At 41.5% G+C, this 12,293-nt stretch overlaps 1 protein-coding gene across 2 annotated transcripts in view; it reads left to right on the top strand.

Moving 5' to 3' along the window:
* Window positions 1-5,160: 5,160 nt before the first annotated feature.
* Window positions 5,161-12,293, top strand: part of itgav (integrin, alpha V) — a 50,142-nt gene continuing 43,009 nt past the window's right edge. The window contains exons 1-2 of one of the 2 annotated variants that reach the window (XM_085765035.1): window positions 5,161-5,685; window positions 11,514-11,644. In XM_085765035.1, coding sequence (XP_085621161.1) covers window positions 5,525-5,685; window positions 11,514-11,644 — 292 coding nt within the window. In that variant the 5' untranslated portion in view covers window positions 5,161-5,524. The remainder of the gene's footprint in view (window positions 5,686-11,513; window positions 11,645-12,293) is intronic. The other variant, XM_085765036.1, reaches the window with a different exon arrangement.

Below are 12,293 nucleotides of genomic sequence, written 5' to 3'. Positions count from 1 at the left end.
ATTTTTCATGCTGCATTCACGTGAAATTGGGCAGACGGCAGACGCTATGCTATCCGATAAAGGCAAAAAGGCAAAAAACAAAACAAAAAACAGACTGAAGAACCAAATAATCAATTTTCATAATATAGATAACAGGAGAAGTTACACAATGTCCCTTTAAAACCATCACAGTGGAGTAAACTCTGGCCGTGTCTTGGTCTAGAGACTGGCAACACTACAAGTATCACCCGGTCCCTGACCAATCATCGATCATGGCCCATCACGACTCTGCCTGTGCTCTGTCATCCTATTGGTCAACGCCAAGGTTGACGAAGAAATGCAACACATTCTGACATGACTCTCTGTCGTAGAGCGTCAGTTATGTTACGCTACACGTCCGTCCATCGTTCCCGACGTTCATAATCGGCCTGACGCTGGAAATGTGTCGGCCATGACACAACCTCAAATTTCAGTCGGCCAGTTTCTTGACTGTGGTCTTGGTGGTCCTGACCTGAACCTGTTGGATTGTGTCTGGACTTGGGACTTGGCCTGAGACTTCAGTCCTGACTCTGATCATCACCTCCTTCACCTTAGTCTTAATCTGGGACTTGAACTTTCCTTCGTTGACTTTGGGTCACGGTGGTCTTGACGTGACTGTGACTTCAGGTTGTTCTCAAAAAGACTTGAATGTTTGTGAACAATGACTTGGGATTTCATGTGGGACTGGTCTGCTGATCCAGGACTTGACCCAGACTTCATTCAGACCGGTCCATCTTGATCTGGGAGTCCTTTGTGTTAAAGCAGAAGTCAGCGATCCGGTGGTTTTGGCTAATGCTGCGTTCCAGGCAGGCTTTTGAAACCGTAAATTACAGCTTCAAGTCACGACTTACGACTTTGTAGCGTTCCAGGCAACCCACTCGTGTTTTTCCGACCTGTTTTACCTGTGAAAGTCACTATAACGGCCACTCGTAACTTCTGACCCGTGAACTCGTACCAGATCGAACTGGTACGAGTTCACAGGTCGGAAAAACACGAGTTACGAGTTGCCTTGAACGCACGAGTTAGCAGCCCCCGCCCTCGTCATGGATCTATTGGTCCTCGTCCCTACGTCACCACATTCAGGCGCATCCCTTGGCTGCACACACAGAGAGGACTGCCCCTTTATGCCATTCTCTCTCCTCATTGGATAAAACTTGTAGGATACAAGGAAAGTTTTCTCCTGGGCTCAGAGCAGAGCAGAGTGACTGACAGACCCGTGTTTCAGACCAAACACTCTATAGAAGTGATTGCTGTCGGAAGATACAACTATTTAAGACTTATATTAACACAAATATATCACTTACTTCTGCTTTAATTATATATTGCGTTTACAGTAAAGCTTGATGTGGGAGTTGACTGACTGTCGTTGACAGAAATACAGCTGGAACCAGGTAGGGAAACAGAACCAGGTCCAGAACAGGGACCAGGCCAGAGATCCAGTATTACTATCAGTTTATTCACCATGTGTTAGACAATTCCTGTGTAATTCCTGTGTAATATCTGCGTTACACGTACGGGCCGAGACCCAGGCCATGTGGTCTCTGCAACATGAAAACTGCAGAGACCTTCTGGTTCTGGGTTTGACCCCATGCAGCCTCCTGGTCTGAAGTCAGGGCCATAACCCACAATGTCTCCACCTCCTTCTCTGATCTTACAACACTTCCTGATACATGTAACACTTAGCCTACTAATAATGACTCAGAATACAATTGTGATTATAGATACAAATACTTTTCATATCTGTTCATTATAAGAGAACAAGCTCTTCTTCTTCAAACAGTTTGATTGATTGATTGAAAACTTTATTGAACAACATTAGACAAGTGTTCAAAAGGATTAAAAACACAATAAAGCCCAAAGGCTTGTTTCCATTGTGGTCCTATTTGATGGTAGACGGTAGCTACACATGGTCTATCTATCTATATAAACAGATAGACAGATAGATAGATAGATAGATAGATAGATAGATAGATAGATAGATAGATAGATAGATAGATAGATAGATAGATAGATAGATAGATAGATAGATAGATAGATAGATAGATAGATAGATAGAACGATAGAACGATAGATAGAACGATAGATAGATAGATAGATAGAACGATAGAACGATAGATAGAAAGATAGATAGATAGATAGATAGATAGATAGATAGATAGATAGATAGATAGAACGATAGAACGATAGATAGAAAGATAGACAGACAGACAGACAGACAGACAGCTAGATAGACAGATAGATAGATAGATAGATAGATAGATAGATAGATAGATAGATAGATAGATAGATAGATAGATAGATAGATAGATAGATAGATAGATAGATAGATAGATAGATAGATAGATTCTTGGGTTATGGAGGAGTTGCTTGTCTTGACTTGTGAGCAGTGATTTGTCTCTACGCCGTCATCCAGCCCATAAACTAAACAGAGAAACTGGAGCTGAAACTCTGTGTAAAACATGAGTGGGTCGTTCTCGTTCTGCTGAGTCGTGAAGACGAGCGTCCGACTGTCAGGAACATTCAGACTTTAGGTTATAGAATCTGTAAATCACTGGTGGTGTTGATAAACCTGGCTGTCTGTTGGGAAGTGGTTTGTTGTAATGTTCCTTTAAATACCAGGCCGGTAGAAAACACTGCTCTCCGGCTGAGTGACTAAATATGGGCAAAGCACACATAGCTACAATCTCCTCACAACCGTATCTCAGCTGCCATAACCTCTATTATGGCTCTTGTGGTAGTGTGTGTGTGTGTATGTGTGTGTGTGTGTGTGTCTGTGTGTGTGTGTGTGTGTGTGTGTGTGTGTGTAGTTGTGTGTGTGTGTGTCTGTGTGTGTATGAACACACCCTGATTGAGTGAGTAACTGTGGTCTTGGTGGACACTCCCTGCAGACAGACACACACAGTTACAGGATTATCGGTCTGTGTTACTTCACTTTAATTGCTGCTGTTGTTAGCAGTCGCACAAATAAAACCGACTAACAACTTTAAAGTAACAATAAAGTTCCTTTTTTACAAACGACCTGTGAAGTAAAACGGCTTCTTTGATTCGTTTCTTCATTTCTCAGTTCTGCACTGCAAAAACTCTAAATCTTACCAAGAATATTTGTTTCATTTCTTGTAAAAAAAATTCTAATTTCTAGTCAAAACAAATCTCATTCTACTTAAAATAAGACTCATCACATTAAAAAGCAGCTTGTTTTTAGACACTTTTTACTTCTTTCAAGCAGATTTTCATTTGAAATAAGTAGAAAAATCTGATAGTGGAGCAAGTTTTTCTTTCTTATTACAAACACAAAAAACTTTCTTTCACTGGCAGATTTTTCTACTTATTTCAAGTGAAAATTAGTTTGAAACAAGTGAAAATGATCTAAAAACAAGTTAATTTCTAGGTGATGAGTCTTATTCTAAGTGGAAAGAGATTAGTTGACTAGAAATGAGACATTTTGACAAGAAACAAGACAAATATTCTTGGAAAGATGTTGAGTTTTTGCTGTGTGTTTGTTGGTGGTAACTCGAACAAGACAAAATTCATGTGTAGAGTTATTCTAACAAACACATTTCTCACAGTTGTTTGTATGAGAGAGATTAATATGAACAGCCGAGCTGGATCAGGTCTGAGTGGTTTCAGATATCCTTAATGTGCAGTCTGTGTTGTGTTTTAAACAGCTTTCACCCCCCCCCTTCTTCTACAAATAAAAGGCCTGTTATTGGAGGCGCCTGCCAGCCCCACTGAAGTGTGTGTTCCTCAGTCTGATGAGGCAGAATGAACTTCCTGTTGTGTGTCAAGAATCGCTGCATAAAGCCGAACGTAGACGGAGCGTGACACACAGGAATACCAGCCGGCCTTCAGAATAAAAGCAGCTGCTACTTATAACCCATGAACACACAGTCCAAAGATTAATTCAAATATTGTGATGAATATAAACACCTTTGACAGAGAAACACACACCGATCCTTTTATATCAAACTGTTGAATAAACGATGCATGTTGTTATCTCATATGACTTTACTAGACCTCCCTCTGCTTCCTGTCACGGTCACTACTATGAAATGTTTGAAAAAGATGTCATATGAACAAAAATATTGATCATTTTTAACAGTTCACACTTCTGGCCTAATGAATCACACACGGTCATATTAATAATTATTTTAGCAAAAATATTAGGCTACATCCACTTATTATTATTTATATTTATTTAGTTTGTGCTCCATACATGTAGGCCTAGGCCTGAGATTTTTGGGAGTGATTTCTATTGCAAAATTAAAACTGAAAAAAACAAAAAAACAAAACAAATATTCGCCAAAAACAAACAAACAAACAAACAAACAAACAAACAACTTAGACTTGATTGAAAAATAAAATCTGAAAAATCAAAAATGGGCATAAAAAAACAACTATTAGACTCAATTCAAAATGATCTCTACTGACTAGCTAGCACAACCCTAAATTAGGTAGGCTAGGTGTTCAGTTTAAAAAAAAAAAAACAGATTTTTTTTATTTTATTTTATTTAAATGTAGGCTAATTGTGAAAAAAAAGTAAATTTCTACTATTTTTCACTTTTAAAAAAAAGTGAAAACAAACCGAGGCTAACTCTGAGCCGTTTAAGCTAGCGGTTGAGAAAAAAAAAACACCTATTAAAGGGACAGCGAGGAGTTTTGGAAAAGCGAAGTGTTTCCACACTACATTTATGAGCCTCCGCACCGTGAAATTCTTTGACCGGTGCAAGACAGACTCATGTTTTCATTCATCAAGAATTAAAGTCAGAGGTTGGAAGACGATCACATACCGTCGTAGTTCCCACCATAAACGGAGATTCGGCGGCGTTATTCTCATGACTCGCCACGAAACCGAAAGTAAAGAAACGCTGGTCGGCTCGCCCAGCATTTCCACCACCACTAAAAATAACAAAATAACGATAGAGACAAAACCATAGATTTATCTAAAATGGAGCCATTAACAAGTGGTAACGTAGATTCATCCACATTAATATGAGACTTTTTTTTATAACCAAATAGAAACTCCTCGTTGTCCCTTTAAGTCGTTTAAAAAAACGTCGTTTTTTTTCTCTCCCTCTTTTGTTTTGAAAGGGATAGACCGGAAACGGGTTTCGATGTCCGGACTTGACGTCAGCTGGTCGGGACAATCCCACACACACACCAACATACACACATACACACAACGTTACACGGTCGCCGCGGCCTCTCCCCGGACTTGTTCCCGTGTTTCCTCCGCTGTTACCGGACCAAACCGAGCCAACGGGACCGGGACCAGCTTCGGCTCCTCTCGGCTCCTCTCGGCTTCTGTCGGGTTTCGTCTCGACGAGCCTCGAACGCGTTGTTTATTAACGTTACATGACGACGGGTTGGTTCTGTCCAGCGGAGGAGGACTGAGATTTCATTTCACAGCGACTGGGATCCCTGTAGACTCCCAGCATCCTCTTCCTCCTTCCTCTTCCTCCTCTTCCTCCTCTTCTTCCTCCTCTCCGTGTTTCCCTCGGCAGCAGCCATGGCTCGGGTCCTGGTCCTGGTCGTGGGGCTGGGCTGCGGGCTGTTCGGCGGCGGCGGCGCCTTCAACCTGGACTCGGACGGACCGGCCGTGTTCTCCGGACCCGAGGGAAGCTACTTCGGCTTCTCCGTGGACTTCTTCAAGACCCCCGACAACAAGAAGTAAGAAGGACATGATGAGGATGAGGATGATGATGGTTCAGGTTCAGGTTCTGTCCATCCCAGTGGAACTACACTGGATCCAGTTAGAGCCTCAAACACAAGGAGCACTGCAAAAACTCACAATCTTTCCAAGAATATTTGTCTTATTTCTTGTCAAAATGTCTCATTTCTAGTCCAAACTAATCTCTTTCTGCTTAAAATAAGACAAAATGAACTAACAGTAGTAGCCTAAGTAGTAGTAGGTAGCCTAACAGAGTAAATTTACTTGAGTATTGTAGGATGTAGGCTACATATCCAGAAGATTTGTAGCTACTTTACCTGAGTATTAGATTTCTTTGGTACTTATTACTCTTGAATACATTTCCAAGACAAATATTTGTACTTTTACTGGAGTTAATTTGTAGGAAGGCTGAAAAGTACTGGTTACTTTCAGGTCTTTTTCTAAAATCCTATTACTTACCGTACTTGTAACGGAGTAAATTTTGACCAGTAGTATTTGTACTCTTACTCAAGTACTGGGATCATCTCTGATGATGATGATGATGATGATGATGATGATGATGATGATGATGATGGTGATGGTGATGATGATGATGATGATGATGATGATGTTCAGGTTCTGTCCATCCCAGTGGAACTACACTGGACCCAGTCAGAACCTCAAACACAAGGAGCACTGCAAAAACTCCAAGAATATTTGTCTCATTTCTAGTCAAAACTAATCTCTTTCCACTTAAAATAAGACTCATCATCTAAAAATGAACTTGTTTTTAGATCATTTTCACTTGTTTCAAACTAATTTTCACTTGAAATAAGTAGAAAAATCTGCCAGTGAAAGCAGGTTTTTTTTTGTGCTTGTAATAAGAAAGAAAAACTTGCTCCACTGTCAGATTTTTCTACTTATTTCAAATGAAAATAGACTTGAAAGAAGTAAAAAGTGTCTAAAAACAAGCTGCTTTTTAATGTATAATGTATGTATACTGTATGTATATCTACATATTTTAGGTAGAATGAGATTAGTTTTGACTAGAAATAAGACAAACATTTAGAGTTTTTGCAGTGAGTGAGATGTTACAGTCCAGCCCATAATCTGGGTTAGCTGTTGTTACACAGATGTAACACTGTAAAATCAGGATTATGACCAAAAACAACCTGGTATTGAAAGCTTTTTATTCAACATTTAAATGAGTTTTGAACTCTGTCACCCCCATGTCGTTCCCCCCTCAGACCTACTGGGCCTCTGAAACTCACAGGAAACATTATAAATGCAGTTAAAAGTAGGGTTGTAGTAAGTTGTATCACTTTTCATTTGTTGTTTCAGTTTTCTTTTTTAGTTCAGTTTCAGTTTCATCTTTATTCATGTCCTCGTTGGGCCCAAAACAGCCCGTACAAGACAGGAAAGGTGCAGTCCGTGCATGTTAGTGATTACTATCATCATCATCAGACTCTTTAACACCTCACAGCTAACAACTAAAACATTAGCACCAACAACTAGCAGACACACAATCCACCTGATGTGAGTGTAAAGAGTTGAACTACAAAGTTAAAACCCCAAAACCTCTTTCCTTCTGAAACTGTGTCGGCCACAGAGCTAAACTAAGACTGAACCGCGTTACAACATCTATCTGTCTCTGCTGCTGAACTCTATCTGTTCATCACTTCCTGTTGTTCTTCACCTCAACTAAACCCACTGACGTGTTGTTGTTGTTGTTGTTGTTGTTTCTGAAGGAGGCGGTCTCCTCAGGTCTCGTCTGATCGGATCTAATGTTTCCCAACAGACGGAGCCGTGAGTCAGTCAGCAGAGCTACAGACTAGAGCTGCAACGCTTAAAGGGATAGTTCAACATTTTGTCAAATTGGCCCAAATCATAGTCCCTATAGAGAATGTGAAGTTACGTCACGCCGTGGGACGTTGGGCGCCATCTTTGGAGGATCGCGGATGTAAACACTTGCTCGTCTCCCTAAAAAAAGTTCCCCAAAGTCGCTTAAAAGTAATCATGGTGGGACAGTACTGCTGCCACAGTAGGATATGCACTAATACCAAAAACCAGATAGTTCACAATGTCTGGATCAGTCAGTGGAGGGAGGAAACCTGGGTCTTAATAAGTTGTAGTTTTTCTGTGTACCTTGTTTCTCGTTAAATTTGAGTTTATCACGATACGTTCCTCCTTTGTTTCCCTTCCCCTTCTCCATTTCTTTTTCTTTTTGTCCGTCTTCCTCATCTCTTTTTCTTTCTGGCGCCGACGTCCCACAACGCCAAAGCGGCGTGACATCAGCTTCACATTCTCTATAGTCATAGCAGTAGCTTTGTTACCTTTAATTGTCGGTGCAAGCTATTTTTAGAACGGCGGAGCAGAGCCGTGAGCTGCTCAGAGCTACGCTACAGAGGCTCATTATGGGATTTCTTGGTTTCCCTCATCAAACTCATCAAATACACAATGCAACAACTCCACAACGCTCTGGTGGACAAGTTGTGAGCTGCACATTCACCACGCTATGAGATAATAACACAACGTTACCACACAGAGTTGTTTTAGAGGGAAATTCATGCAAAACCGCTGATGCACGTTGCCTTCAGGGACAGTTTTTCATCATCAGTCCCTGTATTTCCCTCTAAAACAACTCTGTGTGGTAACGTTGTGTTATTATCTCATAGCGTGGTGAATGTGCAGGTCACAACTTGTCCACCAGAGCGTTGTGGAGTTGTTGGATTGTGTATTTGATGATTTATTGTCTTTCCAACATAAATGGAGTTGATCTTCACCAGGTTACAAGGCTGGTATTCATGTCAACCACTTTGATAGAGCGGAGTTGAGGCTGACTTTTTTTTTTTGACTTTTGCAAGCAAAGGTTTTTAACTTGAAAGCAAAGAGGACTAATTTATAAGCAACATGGTCGTATGTTTTTACTTACAAACATTAGTTTTGATTAAAGTTGAAGAAATATGCTCTGAAAATTGCAACCTGTTCTGTTTCGATCTCAAAAAAAAATGTTTTGATTGATACTTATTCTCTTTTGCTCTCAAATCTCTTGTTTGGTTTCAAATCTATTCAATTTGATTGAATAGTAAAGGGACAGAATCGCCTGCTTTTATTTTGAAGGACTTCCTGTCTGGTCCAGTGGGTTTCTGTTTCTGTTGTTGTTTAAAACCAGTTTGAACCTCATCAAACATGTTGTTGTTGCTGCGTTAGTGTCTGTGGTGGTGAACGGTGAACACTTCCTGTGTGTGTGTGTGTGTTTTATTTTGAAAGGGCCTAACCTGCAGTGTTAAGGTGTGTTCAAGCAGCCGCTGCAAAAATGTGCAAACTGCAGCGAAACGCAGCCTGTGGTTGTGGTGGTTGTGTTAAGCTGTGAGTTTGCAGGTAAAAGGGTAATTAATACTGTGTGTGTGTGTGTGTGTGTGTGTGTGTGTGTGTGTAGGTGTGTGTAGGTGTGTGTGTGTAGGTGTGTGTGTGTGTGTGTCCTGCTGCTCCAGTTTATGATGCAGCTCCTGCTGCTGCTTCCTGCTCCTGATAACAACACGACTGTCGAGTGAAGTTCGTTCTGAACCTCAGGCTGAAGGTTCTAGTTCTGTAGTATTAAAGGGATAGTTCAACATTTTTGTCAAACTGTCCCATTGCCATAATCCCTATAGTCATAGCAGTAGGTTCGTTACCTTTAATTGTCGGTGCAAGCTGTTTTTAGAACGGCAGAGGTAAATACAGAGACTGATGCTGAAAAACTGTCCCTGAAGGCAACGTGCATCAGCGGTTCTGCATGAATTTCCCTCTAAAACAACTCTGTGTGGTAACGTTGTGTTATTATCTCATAGCGTGGTGAATGTGCAGGTCACAACTTGTCCACCAGAGCGTTGTGGAGTTGTTGGATTGTGTATTTGATGAGTTTGATGAGGGAAACCAAGAAATCCCATAATGAGCCTCCGTTAGCGTAGCTCTGAGCAGCTCACGGCTCTGCTCCGCCGTTCTAAAAACAGCTTGCACCGACAATTAAAGGTAACGAACCTACTGCTGTGACTATAGGGGTTATGGCGATGGGCCAATTTGCAGAAAATGTTGAACTATTCCTTTAAACTCTCCAACCTGAGTCATCAGTGTTTCTAATCATGGAGCTCAGCTATCGATCGACCTTTATTGATTAACTCATGTTGATGTTGTAGTAGTGATCTAGATTCTCTCTCCATTACTGCTCCTCCCCCTCCACACACAACAACAACATGAAGAGTTTGTTCCCTAAAAGTGTAACTACAGTAACTCTCACACACTTTGTGTCTGACACTAATGACAGTGTCCTTATAACCAGAGGGAAAGCAGCAGCAGCAGCTCCGCCCCTGAAAACACAGAGTAGCTGCAGAGAAAAGACATTCACTATCAGGTTAAAGGGATAGTATCATTTTTTTAAAGTGGGGTTGTATGATCTCCAAATAGCCCCTAAGTACCGTATTGACCCGAATATAAGACGACCCTGAATATAAGACGACCCCCCTTTTTCAAGACCTGTCTTTGGAAAAATACCTTTTTCAGACAAAATCAAAGAAAAAAAATAATCTTTTTAAAATCATGTTTTCAGTATCTGTGAAATAACGTTCTGGTAGATTGTAGCGCCCACTGATCTCTCTGAGTGTGTGTAGGTGTGTGTCCATCTCTCTTGCGCTCTGTTTACACAAAAAGGCACACGCATCAATTGCGGTGTTTTATTTTGAAAAAAATTTTGATTTTGAAAGTTGAGCGGATTCTCTCGTGTTTCTTTGTTTGACCTGCCCGGCTTGACGCAATCGCTCGCAACTCACGTATCCCTCCGCCCAGGGTTAGCGCCCGCCGATCAGCAGTTGGTTAGGTCCAAATAAAAACTGTGTTTTTCCTGCACTTTGAAGGGCTGGAAAAAATTATATTATAGCGAACAATGGAACTGTGTTTTTTTTTTTTTCAGGTAAAACCTCTTTTAGGCCGTGAAAATAGGCCGTTTCTTTGGGTCTGTTCACAACACTGTATGTTGTAAATCTCTGGGCAGGGCTATTATGGGCTGGCGTTGCTAACGGGAGGAGTGCAGAGAGTCTTCTACTGCAATTAAAGTACTTAGGCGCTATTTGTAGATCATACAACCCCACTTTAAAAAAATGATACTATCCCTTTAAAGCAACAGCAGAGTCCAGTTTGGTCCAGCTGGACGTTAGTTGAAGCACTGATGCTGAAGGAGCCGCTCGCTGCGTCAGACTGTCACGTCTCCTTCTTGTTTTGATGGAGAGACGACACAGAGCTGAAAACCTCCACATGCTGAAACATATTCACAGCGTCCAGTGAAGTCATTAATAATCATTGTTATCTCATTAAAGGGACAACGAGGAGTTTCTCCGTCGGCAGAACGAAAAACTCTGCAACAATAAAAAAGTCTCATGGCTCCATTTATATTTTAGATAAATCTATGGTTTTGTCTCTATGGTTATTTTGTTATTATTAGTGGTGGTGGAAATGCTGGGCGAGCCGACCAGCGTTTCTTTACTTTCGGTTTCGTGGCGAGTCATGAGAATAACGCCGCCGAATCTCCGTTTATGGTGGGAACTACGACGGTATGTGATCGTCTTCCAACCTCTGACTTTAATTCTTGATGAATGAAAACATGAGTCTGTCTTGCGCCGGTCAAAGAATTTCACGGTGCGGAGGCTCATAAATGTAGTGTGAAAACACTTTGCTTTTCCAAAACTCCTCGTTGTCCCTTTAATATAGAGGTAATAAATCTTCTGTTGTATTGATATCCAGGTTATTGACACGTCATCAGGTGTGTTGTTGGTGATCCAGAGTGTAACCGTGTCCCCGTGTCCTCGTGTCCCCCCAGGTCCGACGTCCTGATCGGCGCCCCCCGGGCCAACACGTCGGACTCGAGCGGCGTGGTGGAGAGAGGAGCGGTGTACAGCTGCCCCTGGAGGAGCGCCGCCGCCTGCCAGCAGCTGCTCTTCGACACCTCAGGTACCAACACACACCTCTAACTACCGCTTCATCCACCGCTGGAAACACAACACACAGTCCTGGTTTTGATGGAGAGTCGTTTAGATTCTTAGATGATGAGCCGTTGTTAGCCACAAAAACACATACACGTAATAAGATATTGATGTTTATCTCTGTACTGGTCCTGTTGGTTGGGAATCTGTCATCACAGGTGTTGATTTATGGTGTGTGCCTCTAAATCTCCTGCTTGCACTCCTCAAATTTTAAGTTATGGACGACTGTGCTTTTTGTGAAGAAAGTTAGTCTAGAGATGGATCCCAACCTTTTCTGGCTCGTGACCTCATTTTGACATCACACATCTCTGGCGACTCCGTCAGTAAAGATGCACCAGCTCAGATGTTTTTATACGCTGCATTTTATTGGAACTCGATTTATATTTGAGAAAGTAAAAGTATCCACCACTTTCCGGAGAACGACGCTGGGTGTCGCCATGACACTCCATTCATTACATTTTAGATTAACGTTAGCTGGGCTAACCGTTAGCTGTTAGCAGTGTCTTAAATAACTCAATAAACACTAAACAGCCCATGAAAAATATTTTTTTTCCAGCGGATATCCTAGTCACAACATGACTGAGCTAACTGGAGTAGTTTCATGTTGTGTCCGACAA

This window comes from Trachurus japonicus, chromosome 21 (assembly GCF_045865225.1).
Source record: "Trachurus japonicus isolate A0001 chromosome 21, Traja_1.0".
Taxonomy (NCBI): domain Eukaryota; kingdom Metazoa; phylum Chordata; class Actinopteri; order Carangiformes; family Carangidae; genus Trachurus; species Trachurus japonicus.
This window is presented reverse-complemented; position numbering and strand designations above follow the sequence as displayed.